A 20,519-nucleotide genomic window follows, 5' to 3' on the forward strand; every position below is an offset into this window, starting at 1 on the left:
CTTTAGGTACCTGCACATATTTTATAATTTGGCTCCAAAGAAGAAGTATACAATTACAATAGTAGATTATTTTTATGACATAACTTAATGATACAGATAGACGATAGTTTAACTTGATTTACCTCAACAAAACTATTTTTAGTTCATGTATATAGATAAAATGTAATCATTGTTGGAAACTCCTGCAATGGCATAGAGATTAACAACATTGTAATCGACTATCCAGAAATAAAATAGATAGTACTAGGTAGTTATTAAAACATATGAGATTAGAAGTGTAGTAACATCAATTATGTATTTGTACCTAATTTTTTGCCGTTTGCTAAGTCATAGAGACATTAACTGCAATAATTGTCTAGTAGGCAATATCATATACTATAATAATTGCAGAGTCCATGTAGAATGAAGATTCTTCACCCTTCAGACCTTTCATCCACAAAAAAACACTGGCATTTTCTCAAACATACCTAATCATCATTTACAAATTATTAAAATAATTTTTTTAGCAGCCAATGGCCATAAATAAATTCTATGATCTTTAAAAAAAAAAAAAAAATAACTACGATATTTGGTATTGAACATTGTATTGAAGTTTTAGTGTTATAAATTATCAACATTGATTTTGAATATTTTTACCAGAGTGCGTAGTTGGGTTATAAAATCATTTTTTATACTAATACATTTAGAAAATTTTAAAGTTTTAAGAATATTTTAGATCTGTATAGTCAAAGATATACATAATATTTTAGCTAATTTATATTATGAAGGTAGTACTTGGTTTTGCTTATAATTTAAATGATTATGAAATCTTGGAATTTTTATATAAAGTGAAATCTACAACTCTTTTTTAAAAAGGTTAGTAACAACTAATCTAATAAAATTTCACATTTTGTCTATTTAATTTATTATTTTAGATTGAACAGAGTGGAGCGATGATAAGTAATAAATTTTCAGTAATTTTCAAAATAATAATCAAAAAAAAATAAAAAATAAATTAGAAAAAATAGGACTTTTTAAAGAGTACCTATTAGTATTTTATTTTTGTTTTTATAGTATTTTACCTGAGGTTCTATTACTGAACACTGAACAGTCTTCTCTGCACGTGTTTCATGTTATGTGGCCATGCGGGTATTCCTTGTCTTGTTATCTGTGTTACTTTTCATGTCAAATAGATTGTAATATATTTTATTTAATAAAAAAAAGTTAAAAAAGTATTTTACCAAATTGATTCTGTTTTCTTTTTTTTTTTTGTGTGTGAACTCAAACATGAATAACCTATTTTAACTAAATGTTTATATTATTATATTCTCTACATGGTAAAAATTTCTAAAACTTTTGACTCTTTATCATTAAATTTAAATTTATAGATATTTAAAACATTTTTCTATACTTTTTTTGTATAAATGTCAATTTAATTTTTTAGCTTGGTCTTTAAGCTTTGCAAGGTTTGGTTTCATTTAAGTTTTTAAAGTATATATTTTAAAAATATTAAAGATATACAGGCATGATTTTATTTATAACCATTTGAATTTTGACAAAATTTCTTAATTCATGAAAATTGGCAAATTATTTTGTAGTTATACATTTATAAAATATTCAATTTTTATTGTTAAGGATTGAAAATTTAATACAAGGTTCCTCATAAATAGTTTATATTGTAATCAAAAAATATATAATCACAGATTTTTATAGATATTTCTCATCAAATTTATATTTAGGAAAGGAGGAATGTGGACAAAACTCAAACATAGAATAATTAATAAAAATAACTTAAAAACAATTGCATAAATAATCATATAATTCAACGTCTACATAATAATATTATATATATATATATATATATATAATATAATAATATTTATACTTAGCACAAAACATCGACAAATTGATCAAATAATATTAAAAAATACATATTAAACAAATATCTAAGTATCATAATTTATAATTTATTATTGTCTTTAAGGGCACAATGTTTCAAATGGCAATAGCTTTTACACAAAAGTATAGTTCGTAGCATAAGTTTCATAATAGTTCAGCTATAGTACAGTATATTGTAACTGCGCACCAATTATTTTCTCAATGTCTCTATATACTAAATTGACATTATTTATGTAATTTAATTTTAACAATAATAATATAGGTATGTAAGCATAAGTAATTAATTCTATAGTGATAATTCATAAATATATATTTAGTATGGTAGGTAATAATAGTTTAGGATATGCAATAATATTATAATAACATTAAAATCTTACATTTGTAAGCTATTGAATGTATTTAAATAATAATAAAAATAAATATATTCAACAAACTGGATGATAATACTGTAAACAATATTTATGAATATGAAATCTAACAAGTGTGAAATTTGTTATAAGTGTCAAAGACTGATTCTCTATTGTTGTGATACTATATTAATGTATAAACATTCATAATTATTAATCAAGGATAGCAAATGTTATTTAATCAAAAATTAAATTTGAATGTGATATGTCATTTTTAGACAGTTTTCGATGAAAATTGTTGTATACCTAATTGTGTATTTTATTTAGTGCAGATAGTTAAAAATTCTTTACCTAATATTTTTGTTTGTAAAAAATATTAATCCAGTCAATTCGTCTAAATATACATTTCTCAATCATTCTATACTTTATAATGTATAGAAAACAAACACATTAGCTAAAAATGCTATTATTCATACAAACATATTATTTAAAAATACAATTTTTAATAGAAAGTCAGTCTTTTACACTTTTGTCAATATTCACGAATTTTGATATAAATTTAAATAGCTGGGAAAATGGAATTTAAGATAATATTAAATGTATGGATAATTATAACACACGCTCACTCCACTTATATAATTATATAATAAGTATCTAATTGTATGAATAAGGAAAACACATATGTTTGCGTGTTGTTTTTATTTTTATTGTTACGAGTAAATCGAAAATCGATCTTAGGAATTTATTGTTTCCATAGGAGCTTAAAAAATAACGTAACCATACTTAAATTATTAGTAAAAAAAAATAATAATATATATATGTATATATATATAAATAACAACAATATGGTTTTGATACCTAATCAGTTGAAAAAAAGAACTAATACGCTGTAATGTTAAGATATTATTTTTAAAAACCAACATGATTCCCTCAATATTGTCCATATAGTAGTTACATTCAACTTACTAATTTAAGCACTAACTGTTTGAATAGATATCACACCACCGGGTCCGGGCAATACAGATTGCTCCATGAGGAATGCGTCTACTTCTCTAGCTGCTTGGCGTCCTTCAGATATTGCCCAAACTACTAATGATTGGCCACGGCGGCAATCTAAATTAATAATAAAAGTTGGTTATATTGTATGCAATTAATATTCATGTTTAAAACTAATTTATAAAAATGTTCATTAAGTTTTATTTTTAAATTATTTATTGAAGACACAAACCTCCAGCAGCAAATACTTTAGGAACGGATGTAGCATAACGACCAGAAGGTGTCTGGTAATTAGATCTCGGATCAAGGGCTAATGATAATTCATTGACAATTGTACGTTCAGGACCAAGGAATCCCATTGCCAAAAGAACCATATCACATTTGAAAATCTAAACAATACATAGTTACATTACATAATCCACTAATAGAAATATTCTTAAAATAAAGTTTTTAAATACCTGTTCAGAATCTGGTACTTCATCCATTTTCCATCGTCCAGCTTCGTCTTTAGTCCAATTCACTTTAACTGTCTTAATTCCACTGACATGACCATTACCATCATCAACAAACTCCTACAAAATTTTTTTGTTGATTAAATGGTCTAGTTATTTTGATACAGTTATAAATTTTATAGAATACTGACCTTGCTCATGATACAAAATTGTCTAGGGTCTCTGCCATACTTAATTTTAACTTCCTCATGACCATAATCTACTTTAAATACTCTAGGGAATTGTGGCCAAGGGTTATCTCGACTTCTAGTTGCTGGTGGTTCAGGAAGAATTTCAAATGATGTTATAGATCTTGCCCTCTAATATTATTTTATATTTTAGAAAAAGAAATTATATGTAAGTCATTTATTAAGTATTTAAGTGGCAACAAACACTAACCTGTCTCAATGAAGTAGCAATACAATCGCAACCAGTATCACCACCACCAATCACTATTATGTCTTTATCCCTTGCTAATAGGGGCAAGTCTGTTGGCCCGCCGAGTTGTTTTTTTTGTGAAGATTCTAAGAAGTTCATAGCAAAGTAAATACCTTCTAGATGACGACCAGGTATTGGTAGATCTCTTGGCCATGTAGCACCAGTACATAATACAACAGCATCAAATTGATCCAAGAGCTCCTATTATAAATTATAAATTAATATTAATAATTTTTCTCAATACTAATTATTTAAATACAAATTACTTTAGCTAAATAATCTTTTCCAACGCTGACATTTGTATGGAAAACCACTCCTTCATCTTCTAAAAGTTTGATTCGCCTTTGTACAACTTCTTTAGATAGTTTCATAGTTGGAATTCCATATTGCAATAATCCACCAACACGATCATTTCTCTCAAAAACTTTTACCAAATGTCCAGCCTAAAAATTATCATTTAAACTTGGTTATTTGTAGTTGTTAAAACACTAGGTATTAGGTATCGAGTTATAATAATTTTTACCTTATTCAGTTGATGAGCAGTTGCTAATCCTGATGGACCAGATCCAACAATAGCTACGGTTTTACCTGATCGGATCTTTGGTGGTTCAGGTTTAATCCAACCTTGTTCAAAAGCATGATCAATAATTGCACATTCTATATTCTTAATAGTTACAGCAGGTTCATTAATGCCCAAAACACACGCTCCTTCACAAGGAGCAGGACAAACACGCCCAGTAAATTCTAAAAAATAAAAATGTAATACATTTAATAATATACAATCAACTATATTATTTAAAAACATCATCAATAAGATTACCAGGGAAGTTATTAGTTTGTAAAAGTTGATTTAATGCCTCTTGCCAATTATTATTGAAAACTAAATCATTCCATTTTGGTATGATATTTCCCAAGGGACATCCATGTGAAGATTGACAGAATGGTACACCACATTCCATACATCTTGCAGCTTGAACCCTAAGTCCTTTTCTGACATGTTGGAAATTGTAAATTTCGTCCCAATCATTGAGTCTTTTTTCAGCAGGTCTATACATCATTGTTTCTCGTGAATATTTTACAAAACCTCGAGTCTTATCCAATATTTTTTCAAGCCTTTTTTTTTCAAATGTTTGATCATTAATTGTTTCTTCTATGTCACGAACACTAGGCTCACGGACACTATGTTCATTAACAACTTCTATTGTATTTGTGTGGCTTTGTGTTACTTTTGCTTCTTCAGCTAATTGTTTTAAAGCTCTTTGATATTCATAAGGAAATACTTTGATAAACTTTGATGCAGAATGGGGCCAAGAATCTAACAATTTAGATGCAATAACTGATTCGGTTTTAAGAACAAATTCTTCTAATAGAGATTGTACATAGTTTAGATCTTCTTTGCGGTCAAGGGGAAGTAGTTCTACCATTTCTGTATTGCATTTGCTTTAAAATAAACATTAAACGAATATAAATATTTAGCTTTTCAAAAAAATATATTACAAATTATTATTCTTACCTTTTAAAAGATCCATCGACATCAAGAATATAAGCAATACCACCAGACATACCAGCAGCAAAATTACGTCCTGTTAGACCCAAAATTACTGCACAACCACCAGTCATATATTCACAACCATGATCACCAACTCCTTCAACAACTGTTATAGCACCAGAATTTCTGACTGAAAAACGTTCAGCTGCAATACCCCTGAAAAATGCTTTTCCGCTAGTAGCTCCATACAAGCAAACATTGCCAGCTATTACATTGAGTTCAGATTGGAATGTTGACGATTTTGGTGGGAAAATGATTATTTCACCTCCAGAAAGACCCTAAAAATTATATATTAGTATCCCCAAAGTAATGATATTTAATAAACATACTTTTCCAACATAATCATTAGCGTCTCCTTCTAAAGTAACATGTACTCCTTTAGTCATAAATGCGCAAAAACTTTGTCCAGCAGAGCCTTTCAATTTTATGTTTATACTGTTATCTGGTAAGCCATCATCTCCATATTTCCTAAAATAAAATAAAATATTTAGGTTTATTTAGTTTTATAGATTATAGATTATAAATTATAAATATAAAACTTACATTGAAATATAGTAGCTTAAAGTTGAAACAAAAGCTCGGCATTCATTATTAATGGTAAGTTCAATATTTACACTTTTTTGCAAACCATCAATTACTGGTTGTGCAGCAGTTATAACAATATTATCCATGCGTTTTTCTAGTTGGAAGTCCTAAAAATAATATATTTTTTAATTAGCAATGAAAGAAATAATAAAATTTAATGTATTTATTTATCTGTAATTATACTTGTGATTCTGATCCACCAATTATGTTAACACCAGGTCTCATATGTAAGGCATTACGGAGTACAGGACTAAGATTTAAGAACTTCGCTTTAGGGTTGTTGTTGCTGTCAGTCATTTTGAGAAGGTCAGTGCGTCCAATAAGGTCTTGATACTTAGCAACACCAAGATTAGCCATATGTTTTCTTACATCTTCAGCTAACATAAATAAGTAGTTAATAACATGTTCTGGTTTACCAGCAAACTTTTTCCTCAGAACAGGATCTTGAGTTGCAATGCCAACAGGACAAGTATTTAAATGGCATTTTCTCATCATGGTGCATCCTAGTACAATTAATGGTGCAGTACTCAACCCTATTTCATCCGCACCCAACAAAGCAGCTACAATGACATCAAAACCTGTTCGTATTTGACCATCAGCTTGGACAACTACTCTAGATCTCAAGTTATTCAATACCAGGACTTGATGAGTTTCTGCTACACCAAGTTCCCATGGAAGACCTGCATTTTTGATACCAGTCCATGAACTAGCTCCAGTACCGCCATCGTGGCCAGAAATTACAATGTGTTCAGCTTTTCCTTTAGCTACACCTGAAGCAACTACTCCTACGCCCACTTCAGAAACTAATTTTACAGATATTCTTCCATTAGGATTAGCGCACTTCAAATCATAAATAAGTTCTGCTAGATCTTCAATTGAATAGATATCATGATGAGGTGGTGGAGATATTAATCCTACACCTGGTACTGAATGTCTAGTGGCAGCAATATCTTTAGTCACTTTATAGCCAGGCAATTCCCCTCCTTCACCAGGTTTAGCACCCTGGGCCATTTTAATTTGTATATCATCAGCGTGAGCAAGATATGAACTAGTCACACCAAATCGACCAGATGCTACTTGTTTAATAGCTGATCGTTTGTTATTTTCTGCATCTTGATTCAAATAGCGGTCAGCATTTTCACCTTAACATTTATATAATAATTATAACACAATGACATATGTATAATAAGAGAAATAAACAAATACCTCCTTCTCCAGTATTTGATTTTCCTCCCAATTTGTTCATGGCAATTGCTAAGGATGTATGTGCTTCAATAGAGATTGAACCAAGACTCATAGCACCTTAATATAAAATAAAAAAATAAAATCAATAGTTATTATTTTTTTTAATTTAAGTTATAATATTATACCTGTAGCGAATCTTTTTACAATATTAGCTGCCGGTTCAACTTCAGAAATATTTATTGATTTAGTGGTAGGAACTAATTCCAATTGACCTCTGAGGGTACAAGCACGTACACTTTCCATTGTTGATTCACAAAATTTATCATATGAGCTTGTGCTTTTGTTACTTGCTGCGTCCTACAAAATATTATAATCTAATGTAGTATAAATACAAATAATAGAAACATTGTTTATAAACTTACTTGTAGGTTAGCTATACTGACAGGGTCGTTAATATGTTTTTCACCACCTGTACGCCAGTGGAAATAACCAGGATTCATCAAAACTAACATATCAGTATTACGGTAAGAATAAGATAGGTAATGACGTTCGTATGCTTCTTTGGCTAAACGTTCAAAGTTGATACCACCAATACGGGATTGGGTGCCTTTAAAACACTTGTTTATTACTTCATCTGCCAATCCTACAGCTTCAAATATCTGAGCTCCTTTGTAAGACTGTAGAGTGGATATACCCATTTTTGCCATCACTTTAGAAATTCCCCTTTCCATTGCCTCGCAATAGTTCTAAAGATTCAATTAAAAGTTAAAAATGTATAATAAATAAATTGAAATTATGTTTGATACTAACCTCAAATAATATTTTATCGGTAAAAGATGAATCCAATACTCCTTCAGCACGTAAACTTTTTGCCATTTCAAATACTAGGTAAGGACATATACCATCAGCACCATAACCCAATAAAACGCACATCTGGTGAACTTCTCTAGCTTCACCAGTCTCCACAATTAAACCAACTTTCATACGTAGTCTCAGATCAATCAAATGATGATGTGTAGCTCCTAAGGCTAATAAAATACTAATTGGTATTCTGAAAAGAAAAAAAAATCCACAAAGGTTTAGATTTTATTTTTATGTTTTATTTTCTATGTTAATATTTAACCTTTCGGATCCAGCTGATCTATCTGACAATATAATAAGTTGATAGTTGCTATTAGCAGCTTCACTGGCTTCTTCGCATATACGATCCAATGCTTTTGAAAAACCTGATGGGCCTTCTTCTTTATTAAATGTAACATCAATAACTTTTGTCTGTTAACATTTTGATTAAATAATGATTAATAATTAATATAATTGACATACATATCAATATAATATATTCACTCAATGTGGTAGTATTCAATGTTTAAGTATATATTTAAGTTTATTACTTAAAATTAATAATTTTATTTTACCTTCCAGCCACGATGTAGATTATTGCGTAAAACTTCCAGATCATAAAGTGATAGTATTGGGTTTGGTAAAAATAATCTATGACACTGTTTGGCACTTGGTATAAGAATATTGGCTTCAGGTCCAATTGGGCACATTAACGACATGACAATTTTTTCACGGAAAGGATCAATTGGTGGATTTGTTACTTGGGCAAATAACTGTTTGAAGTATGAGTATATCAATGGTTGAAACAAAGACAGACAAGCAAGTGGAGCATCATTTCCCATAGAACCCAATGCTTCTTTCCTAAAATATTATATGTAAGTACTTGTTAAACTACTAAAATTTGTTTGAATTTAACATACTTAGTTCTGATCATTGGGATAATCAACATGTTAATAGTTTCAATTGAGTAACTAAATAACAATAAACGTCTGTCTCCTCCCCATATGCGAGTCATTTCTTGTTCTGGAATGTTTTCTCTAATTGTCTTCTTACGTTCGCCACTTATAAATTCTATTGATTTGGCACGTACTAAACCAAATCCTTTAGCAACAGCTTCCTCTCTCAAGTCTTCAATAGTAATCTATAGATAGCATTAAATATATTAGTTTACAAGAATATATTTTTTAAAAACAAGAATATATATTTATGTACACAAAAAGTTGAAAATAATATATACAAACGCCTAAACGTTATCAGATAGTTGATAGGAGTAAGAAGAAATTTTCAGTATGTTAATATAATATTAGTTTATATATATACACATATTTATAATATATTAATCCATCACAGGAATAAAGTTAAGAATAAAAATATAATTAATCAATAATCAATATTTACAACAGAGTAAATGTAAATAAAATCTTAGAAAACTAAATAGCTAGGCATTCATGAAATTCATAATGGTAAGATACGCAGATTGCAGAAGCATAATTTTCAAACCATTTATCAACACATATAACTCACCCTCTATAAAGTCAGTACAGGAAACAATTTGCGGCATCGGATAAACAAACAAAATGTTTTATGATTTAGTTTTTGTATACAATAACGTTATTATAACATTTTAATAATGATTGAAAAACATTATTTTTTTATACCTGTTCTCTAAGCCAATCAGAATGTGGTCTACTCCTTGCTATATCCAATTTCAGTTGAACATCTTGTATGATGCGCTTCTCTTTGGTGTCGACCAACAACATACGACCCGGTTTCAAACGACTCTGTAAGAAAATTATAGTATTAAGTATTTAGTGTATCGAATATGTGCATATTTTTTTCAATACAATATGAAACAAAAACAAAAATAGTAAATAAATAATTGTTGCCTATTTTTTTACTTTACCTTCAGAGCTACATTGGCTGGATCTGTGTCGTACACTCCGACTTCAGACGCCATAACCATGACATTGTCTTTCAATACGTAGAATCGAGATGGTCTTAATCCGTTCCTAAAAATCAAATTCATAATGAGTCGATGATAAAACTAACAAAAAAAAAAAATTACCTGTCCAACAAAGCACCGACATATCGTCCGTCAGTAAACGTTAACAATGCTGGACCATCCCAGGGTTCCATCGCGCACGCCGCCCAGTTGTAGAAGTCTCTTTTTTCGGAAGGCATAGTCTGATCGTTCTGCCAGGCCTCCGGGACCATAGTCATGACAGCCTCAGGTAGCGAACACTCACCCGCGTTGATCAAGAATTCCAAAACGCAATCGGCCGACCCCGAGTCGGACAGATTAGGTTCCACCACCGGATACAGCTGTTTGATATCGTCAAAGTGCTTGCTTTCCATCACACCTTCCCGAGCAGTCATGAAGTTCACATTACCGCGCACCGTGTTTATCTCACCGTTGTGCGCCAACACTCTAAAACGACGGAGAAGAAGACATATTATTCATTCATCATAATTGATATAAATCACGGACACCATTTTGGCTTGTTTAATAATATATTTACCTCAGAGGGTGTGCTCTCTCCCAGCTCGGGAAAGTGTTCGTCGAGAATCTGGTATGAACGAGTGCTAGGTACGTTTCGTAATCCGGACTCTGTAGGCGAGAACAAATATAAGTTATAACAAAATAATAATAATATTATTATTAATTATGGGAATTTTATTAATTGTTACATAAAAACTATGATATAATTAATAGATTTAACCGAAACAAAAATTATATACACGTTAAACGTCCCCGCCCGGCCAGAATTAAACAATTAGGTTAGTATTTTTTTTTTATAATTGAATACAATTACCTATTTATTTTTAGTTAAAATATATTTATTATTCATTTTTGTGGTCACGTGTCTGAATATTTGATTTTAATTAAGTTACTATATTGACCGCACTTTATTATAATATATAGTTGTATTAATGTATTAACCAATAATTACATTCCATATATATCATATGCAAAATATTGCAAAAAATTTAATACGTAAAATATTTTACATAATACAACATTTTCCTCTCTTTATTATTTTTGTGCCACCAAACTCCATCGACCGTGGTCGGGGTTCTTTTTATTGGAAACAGGGTTTGCGGCACACCATATTATATAGAATGATGCGTATGGGTACCTTGTGTCATAATAATATTATCATTTTTATTACTTGTAAGTCGGTAAAGTACGCCCACAGCTGATCCGAAGTGAACTGTCCCTTGTACACGACGATGGTGTGCGACAGCGAGCAGATGTAAAACCTCCTGCCCGGCTTGGGTATGGTGTGCGTGGACCGCTTCCGGAGCGCGAACACGCGGCGCTTGAAGTCGTCCTCGTCGTACACGTCGGCCGCGTCCACCACGAACGCCTGGCGGATGAACGGCTCGCTGCTCCTGGCCACCTCGCCGATCTGATTGTTGCGCACCGGCACCGTCCTCCAGCACAACACCTGCAATGATCGCCATAGCGCACCGCCGTGATCAGTTTGTATACTTCGTATATGTCGTCATTATATAATATGACTTCGTGCGCGGTTTCCGCGGCGGCCGTTCGGGCGTTAAGAGTGAGTATAATAGTATAAAATAATACATCTTATGATGGATACCGTGGTTGTAGTTGTTGTTGTTATAACGGTTATATTCAAATAATAGGTAATGGCGTATTGTATGATACATTATATAAATATATATATATATTATTACGGTTTGGGGCGGTCGAGGACACTAAAAATAATGTGTTGAACTAAATATTTTTAGTATCGTCGTCGAGCGGACAAAATAGGCCGTCTGACGATGATAGTCGGGGTGTATGATGATAATATTATACAGGATTAACATGCAAATATTTCGTACATACCTACAGGTGATGGACTAACAACCGCCTGTAAGTTATTAATATACACGGTCCACAATACTTATATCACTAGTAGTGCATGATATATGATAATACATTTTTTGTCTCAATAATAATTTCGCACAATATATATGTATATATATATATATATAGGTTCATTATTTCTAGAATACAGTTTTTTAAATTGTTTATTTGTCAAATTCAAATAATATTAAATATTCTATTGGTAATTCTATTCATGTAATATAATATAAATGTATAATATTATTTTATACTAATATATATGCGATAGTTTTACATTTCTGCATTAAAAAAATAACTTATATATTGTAATATGTCTAATCGCTTATGTATTAAATGTAATTTTAAAATATTTAACTGATTATACAAAAGTAATTGTAGAAGAATACAATTAATTGGCAAGAATTTAGCCTTTTTTGTATTTTCCTTAGTTACCTAATCTTAAAAGTTCATGAACATACTTTTAATATAATTAAATTAACACTAATTATAATCATTTTTAAACATAATTTACATCAATACTATATGGTAAACGATGTTTTTTATAGTGATACAATTTTTTTTATACGTCAAAAATTACATAATCTTTTAATAAGTAAGTATATTATTTTAATTTGATAAAATAAATAAAATTGTGGAAACAAATCTATGATTAGTTATAATTAAATTTATTTTTAATTGTATGATATGATAATTTGATTACGATTTTTGTACGGTAGATAATAGGCACCTATTTAATTAAAAAAAAAATGTATGTTAATGATAATCTCATATCTATCAGATTATTAAAGAACAAATCATTACCTTATGTATTTTGTATGTACATGATGGTAAAATTATTTACTTTTAGATGATATTGAATATAAAGTGTAATGTTATTTCTAACGTGATGCGTAACTAAATTTTTTTTTATTTCTATAAGTTACTACACCATTTTAAGCCGTATTGAACAAGAATTGAAGACGTTAATAAAAATTTTAAATCTGAGAAAATGTTTGAATTGTTATTTTACTTTAGACTTTAAACAATACTGGGTATACATTTTCAGTTTTAGCATTCAGGTAACTATGAAATCAGTTAATACTGTTACTTAAGTTTTCGCATACCCATGTAATATAGAACATGTATTCAACCAATTTGTATATATTAAATATACGTATTTTGTAAATGGAAAACAAAAGTTGAACAATCAGAAGAAAAAACAAAACGGTTGTTTGAAAACTATTATAAGTATTAACACCAATAAAATGTAACTTTAATTAAAAACTTTTATATTTTCATAATATAATTGTGTGTGAATTGTAACAAAATTAACATTATAACTATATATATATATATATATATCATAAGCGATCAAACTAAAAAATTAAATTTAATATTATCCTATATGTTTAAAATAAAAAAAAAAAGATTAATTTTGCTGTTGACGTAACATAAAGTATATACATATACACATATATAATATATATCGACAGATATCATATTATATGTATATATTTATATACATATATATATATATATATATATATATTAATTGTGATGTAAAAAAATAAAATAAAAAAATAGACACAGATGATAAATTTACCGTACGACGATAGCGTGCAGTGGTTGTCTATCGATCGGAATCGGCTATTTTGTTTCTGTCGGTATTTGTATAATAGGTATTGATCAGGGCCGTTCTGCAATAAACAATATCATAACCTAGCTCACATATTCTCACACAAAATTGTTGTTGGGCTCACTTGTAGCGAATCGACACACAAATGTGTTTAATTCGCTTTTACCACGTTTCGTTTTCACGCTATTTTTCTAAACATAATATTACGTATAGGTATTGAATAGGTGGACTGCAGCATTTTCCGAACGTAAACACAACATACAAACCAAACCTGTACCGTCGCGGCTGTCGGTCTTTTATATATATATACGCATTCTGGTATAGACCGCATGTACCAAAACGTGTTCAGTACTTGCGCACGTTTGTTGCTCGTTTATTATACGCGGCGCTAAAAATTATTATTCGATTGGCTATCATAGTATATCATAATACATAATACTATTCAATATTATTCAATATGTATTATATGCATACAAAATGACAAAATGTCACACACACGTTAAATAAACGTCGTATGTCCATCGTCGAATATTTTATTTTATAATTAAAAATATAATGTATGGACTGTACGTCACTTTCGACAACTTACTTTGATTTTGCATTCTAAACCGATGGCGGCGAACATCTCTTCGCTCTCAGCGTGGTGCGCCTTGTCCAAGTAAAACATGCCAGTCGCATACTTGCCCTCTTCTGGCAAGTCCACGTTTTCTTGTTCCCTAAAACATTATATGGATTTTGGTTTTATTAGAAAAAAATGTATTAAATGGAAATTGTATTATAGGTGATACCAATATACTCAATCGTACTATAATATATAGCATGTCATTATAATATGATTGCGTTCTATATAATAATTTTCTCTAACTTTGTTTTGATTGCCTAACCCGAGCGATTATAATACACTTTATATACAGTATTATTATAACATCTCGATGATAATTTCTGTTGGGTAGTCATAAAATGACTATTATTTTTCATAAACCACTAATCGTTGTTTATAGGTAGGTACATTGATTTTAGCTTTTTTGTTAAATTAAAAAAAAATAATAATAATAAATAATCACAATCCTTAATCATATTGGCACAATGATTACATATTATATACGATAGTAGGATAAAAAAGGGGGATTCAAACACCTTTCCCCTATCCCTATCCCTAACCCATTCACTATCCTACTTACGATAATACTATATATTATAAAATACAACGACAAGAATTTAAGTTACACGATTACAGGGAGTTTAATATAGAACCCTATTTCAATGTAGTTACAAAATACTACAATAAACAACGGTTTGAACGATTGCGGTAAAACGATATGACATGTAGGATTAACATATTGGCAACCCAATAGCCTAAAAAGCGAATATCGGAGGGGGGATTTATTGTAAAAAAGTATTTTTGTAATACCTATATTATTCGACTAATACATTTTTATTTAGTGTACCTACCACAAAATTAACGATTAAATAAAATTATTTATCATTGAAATTATAAAATATATATTCTATTCATTACGTATTTGTTGGACAACGTCCAACAATTTATAAAAAATATTTTCGAGTAGACGTGAAGAAATAATGGAGTAATAGAAAATATATGTATTTCGTTGTAGAAAATGTAAATATCATGTATAAGATATTGATAAATTAACTTTTCTACTATAATAGTTGTTTAAGTTATTATATGTAATTCTGTACTTAAAAATATTATACGTGAAAGTGTGAAACATTTTATTTTAAGCGTGTTTATAAAATATGAGAGTTGACAAATTTACATTTACATATTATAGCTCAAACAAACTTGAAAAGTTGTAATTGTAAAGTTAAATATATAAAGATAAGCCTACATTAAACTATTATATAACATTTAATATTTATTTTTTTAGATTCTGAATGTAACTGTTTGTTTTCTAATTATATGCGTAGTCTAAATTGTTTAATAATACATTTATAAATCATTTTAATAATTTTTTAAAGAAAAAACAGATCAAACAAAATATGAAATATAATATGAAATTGTATTTATCAATAGTTTCTCTAATTTTATAAATTATAACAATACATGTTAACACTTACCTTTAACACTTTATGAATTAAATAATCATTAATCTCAGGGAATGAAATAATATACATATTATCTTTTTAGTTATATTTAAAAACTAAAGACAAATTATTAAAAGAATTCATACAGTTTTAATTTAATATAACTTAATAATGCGTTGTAAAATATCTTAAAGTGTCGTTATATTGATTGATGGGTACAATGATAAAAGGTTTAGAATTCGATTATAAGTATATGTCACAAGTTAACATTATTCAGGGAAATATTATTGATTGCCTTAGGTAGTCTATAAATATTGTTCAAATACTTGTACTTCAGTAATTCGTTTTAGAAAATTGGTGGAAACTTTTTTATTTTGAAATTTAAAAGCATCGTTGAGTGTTGAGATACAACAATATTCGGGTGAAAAAATAAATCGATATTAAAAATTACGAAAGCACTTGGCGTACGACCAATATACATGGTAGTAGACAACTGACAATACGGTTATTGAAATATTAATTATGACCATAAAGTATTACCACGACGTCGACTTTAAAATTATTAGTTTATAAAATAAGGTATATTTTAACGATGTAATTAAATAATGTAATAGGTATGTAGTATAGCATTGTAGCTGTAAATACATTTTAAGTGAGTATACCGCGGTACACGCCTGAATTATTAGCTAGAAATGGCGAGGGGTACACGTATAACGCACATAACCAAAATATAAGCATGTTTGGTAAGTTCCCATACGAAATATAAAAGGAACATAAAACGATTAGTAAATAAATATATAGTAGATGTATATATATATATATATATTAAATTCATTAATTTCTGTGCTGCGCAACTGTATAATATAACATATAACACAACATATCTACTATCTAGAATTATATTAATTTATTATAATATGAATAAAATTACGAAATAGTTTGGATAATCCATTTTGTCGAGACCAGTTTTGTTGATTTTTATCGAGTTAACTACATTGAAGCATTAATAAAATTAAACATTATTTCTAACATGACTACTCAGTGAAAGGAAAACAATGCTTTGTTCTATAACAATTTTAGAAAAAGAAAAAGACCACTATATGGGCAGACCGAGGAAACGATAAGTAGACAGAGTACAAATAGATTTTTCCATATGTTAGACATATCCAAAGGTGAAGAGTTACAGAGAAGAGTGGAGGTTACGGCGAACAATAACCAACATGGTCTATATGCTAGGACAAAAAAAAAAATACTATATCGCTAAAACAAATATAATGCTTGATTATACGTAGAAATGCGTAAATAATGAGTACTGTGCTAAAAGTTACACCTATAGTGAAATATTAATTACTTATAAACGGAGGCATATTTTTTTTCACGTAGGTATAGGAAATATTACATCATACGAGTGATTTTATCTGCAAGTAATAGTATGACAACGTATACTCGCACAAAATATTTGTACCTAGATCTGTGACTTTGAGGAATTTAATCCCATACTTCCGGTTCGTGGTACATTTAACTAACACTCACAACATTAATTATGGAATTTATTTTAAAAATCAATCTGTATGAATTTGTAGAAAGTACTGAATTATTCTAAATTTTTGATTAAAATACATAAAAATTTTAAAAATGATTTTCCACAACTACATACTAAGTAAAAAAAGTGATAAAAATCTAACAGGTTAAGAAACAATTCCACTATATAAAAAAAAAAAAATAATAATAATAATAAATAAATAAGTATCAAATTCATAAATAATAGATAAACATACATAAGATAGATATTTTGACATGTTATAAACTTTAGGTTTCTCATCAACTATGTACAGAATAAAAAAAAAATGTAATTTAAACGATAACCAAGCGTATTTTATTAAATGTTCTTTCCATTTTAATTTTAAATTTACTTATTATAACTAATATAGGTTTATTAAAAATAGAATATATAGGTATTTAAGTAAATTATAACTATACCAAAATAAAAGTGAATAAATTCAATATGAAAAAAAGTACTGTGATTGATTTTGTATCTTAGTTATTATTTATAATTTATATCAACGTAGAATATTGCATTGAATTCTCGTAATTATATAATACATTTTCAAAGATTCAAAATAATACATAATGTATTACATTTATATCTATAAGATATAATTGAACAATAATTAATATTTTTTTAATCACGAATAGCTATATAATAAAATGTTACGTAAAAGCTTAAAATATTGTTTTAGTAAAGATTTTAGTTTTTGATTAGCTTTTTATTATTTTTTTTAATAAAATCAAAATTAAACATTTGACATAAGCGTAGGTATTATCGTATTTATTTATATAATAATTAATCCTAAGCGAATAGATTAGATAACAGAGGTATAATTAATTTTATGACTTTCATAGATAGGTATTCGTAATAACTTATCGGGACTAACACTGAATGAATTTATATCGTATTTAAGTCTTAGATGTATCATCGCATCATTATTTCTTGTCTTCTAGCAAGTCAAACCTATTTTTTATGGCCACGGCCTCTTCACCTTAGTAAATACACGAACTGATACGGAATTCAATTGAAAAAAATCCATATTCTATTTTCCGAATAGCTTGGTATAAAGTAAATGGCAAACCTTAGCTCGTGGGCGTAAAAAGAGTGTGGTATGGCTGTTAGTACACCCGCTCCATCACCAGAATCGTTATCGCATGAGCATGCGCCCCGGTGGTTCATTCTCATGGCCAATTTTTGTGCATCACGAACAATCTGAAAAAAAAACAGTTATGGTTAAAATTGTTTGATTTTATAAGATTAATTTAACCATTTTTAACATTTTAAAAGGTCTTTACTAATATAAATGGTTTTATATAAATAGTACATTCGTAGAACTTTATTATGTATTTATTGTATCCCAATAGGTATGTCTACGTCCAACAAATCGTATAAATTATGTTTTTACACTATGTATTTATTAATTTATTCTAATTTAAAAACAAATAGAGCGACTTGAAAGTTAAACAAGTAGGAATGATATTTATTCCTAAATTTAAATTTCGTAAAATTTGGTATTCTAGAATACTTCATCGGTGTAAATACGTATTTTTCATACAATACTTTAGATCAAGTAGTTATTATTTATTACGAATTTCAAGACTTAAAATATAATGTAAATTAATTATTAAATTACAAAAAGGCTTAAATTATATAACAATATATTAATTTAATTTGAAAGTATTAAGAATTAAATTTTAATTGTTAAAGTAGAAATATAAAAAACATCAATTCTATATTTAAGAGTTTAAATTATGTAATAGCGTTTCAATAACGTGGCTTTAATACTATAAATTGTACATAACCTAACTTAAATACTGTTGAGAGGTACACTGCTATAGATAGGTACGATGTAAGTAGTAAGTGAACTACAGTTAGATAAATACACGCAATTTTGGCAATAAACGTTATTAGAGTAATCTATATCCTATATATTTGAAATTGTAAAATTCGTATTATACGTAACTAATGATAATTTTCAAACAATTAGTAATTAAAAGGTTTTTTTCCTGCATGTTTAAAATATAATTAAAATGTATTTATTTTCAAAATAAACATAAACTATTTTATTTTTCTCTTTCAGTCATCCTTTAATGATATTTAATTAAGTGCTATTAATCTATTATAGATTTTTTGAAAATCATCTATTTTTTGAGAAATTTAAAGCAAAGAAATGTTGAGCTTTTAAATATCAATAACAATAGAATGTTAATAGAGGCACAAGAAGAAAAATCAAATCCAAAATGTTTATTATATAGTTAGGTGCCTGTTAAAGTGTATTGTTTATTATTGATCGCAGTGTGGAAATTGCACAATATGTTTTAATTCTTAATTTACGTATAATAGATATTTTTCATTCTTGGTAAAATCGATATTTATTCAATCTGGGTATTTGAGCGTACATTTACAGTATATGTACATTGTACATGGATGTAATGAATATATTATTATTCATAGTATAAGGAAAAGGTCGACGTTATCAAGTGAAATTAGTTTTATAATATGAACCAATTGTCAATAGATTAAAGTTCAATTTTGTCTACGAAATGTATTACAAAATACGTTAATCCAATACTCCTAAGTATAAGAACTAATAAGCTAGGTATTATCAGAAAATGTGTAAAGTATAATGTGTTATGTGTGTACGGATTTTGTAATATTAAACAATGATTTACATTTGAAATGGTAAGATAAAATAAAAGCAATTGTCGATTTAACACCTATATAAAAATGGTTATAAAATATTTAATGCATTTATAAATTTTTCGTAGTAATATTTAATATCAACATATAAAATAATTAATTAGTTGTATCTACAGCGTAGCAGTGTTGGTGCACTACCATAAGGTATAGACTCGGGTATAGATTATACAATCTATACTGAAGAATATGTCAGTATAACAGTACAATACTCATTATATCAATATTTAAATTAAATGTAACAATATAAATTTTTATATCTTAAGAATATTATGATATAAATTTCATTAATAATTATTGATTACAACATAAATAATTACATAATTATTATGTTTTATAAACCAGATATTAAACTCAATACTTTATCAACGGCTATAATTAATTATTATTTAATTTATAAAAATCGAAAGATAATTTTAACTTGAA

At 28.3% G+C, this 20,519-nt stretch overlaps 1 protein-coding gene across 1 annotated transcript in view; it reads right to left on the reverse strand.

Moving 5' to 3' along the window:
- Positions 1 to 1,780: 1,780 nt before the first annotated feature.
- The window catches only part of LOC132921687 (uncharacterized), a 30,637-nt gene continuing 11,898 nt past the window's right edge, over positions 1,781 to 20,519 (reverse strand). The window contains exons 3-28 of the mRNA XM_060984847.1: positions 18,478 to 18,608; positions 14,391 to 14,517; positions 11,480 to 11,758; positions 10,829 to 10,917; positions 10,375 to 10,737; positions 10,213 to 10,318; positions 9,968 to 10,090; positions 9,230 to 9,450; positions 8,885 to 9,170; positions 8,593 to 8,741; positions 8,280 to 8,520; positions 7,892 to 8,215; positions 7,655 to 7,826; positions 7,491 to 7,586; positions 6,468 to 7,426; positions 6,243 to 6,391; positions 6,029 to 6,167; positions 5,664 to 5,977; positions 4,971 to 5,590; positions 4,674 to 4,894; positions 4,417 to 4,593; positions 4,112 to 4,351; positions 3,865 to 4,032; positions 3,680 to 3,793; positions 3,454 to 3,610; positions 1,781 to 3,338 (exon numbers count right to left, since the gene is read on the reverse strand). Of these exons, the coding sequence (XP_060840830.1) occupies positions 3,196 to 3,338; positions 3,454 to 3,610; positions 3,680 to 3,793; positions 3,865 to 4,032; positions 4,112 to 4,351; positions 4,417 to 4,593; positions 4,674 to 4,894; positions 4,971 to 5,590; positions 5,664 to 5,977; positions 6,029 to 6,167; positions 6,243 to 6,391; positions 6,468 to 7,426; positions 7,491 to 7,586; positions 7,655 to 7,826; positions 7,892 to 8,215; positions 8,280 to 8,520; positions 8,593 to 8,741; positions 8,885 to 9,170; positions 9,230 to 9,450; positions 9,968 to 10,090; positions 10,213 to 10,318; positions 10,375 to 10,737; positions 10,829 to 10,917; positions 11,480 to 11,758; positions 14,391 to 14,517; positions 18,478 to 18,608 (6,108 nt within the window). The 3' untranslated portion in view covers positions 1,781 to 3,195. The remainder of the gene's footprint in view (positions 3,339 to 3,453; positions 3,611 to 3,679; positions 3,794 to 3,864; positions 4,033 to 4,111; positions 4,352 to 4,416; positions 4,594 to 4,673; positions 4,895 to 4,970; positions 5,591 to 5,663; positions 5,978 to 6,028; positions 6,168 to 6,242; positions 6,392 to 6,467; positions 7,427 to 7,490; positions 7,587 to 7,654; positions 7,827 to 7,891; positions 8,216 to 8,279; positions 8,521 to 8,592; positions 8,742 to 8,884; positions 9,171 to 9,229; positions 9,451 to 9,967; positions 10,091 to 10,212; positions 10,319 to 10,374; positions 10,738 to 10,828; positions 10,918 to 11,479; positions 11,759 to 14,390; positions 14,518 to 18,477; positions 18,609 to 20,519) is intronic.

The sequence above is a fragment of the Rhopalosiphum padi genome, chromosome 2 (assembly GCF_020882245.1).
Source record: "Rhopalosiphum padi isolate XX-2018 chromosome 2, ASM2088224v1, whole genome shotgun sequence".
Lineage (NCBI taxonomy): Eukaryota > Metazoa > Arthropoda > Insecta > Hemiptera > Aphididae > Rhopalosiphum > Rhopalosiphum padi.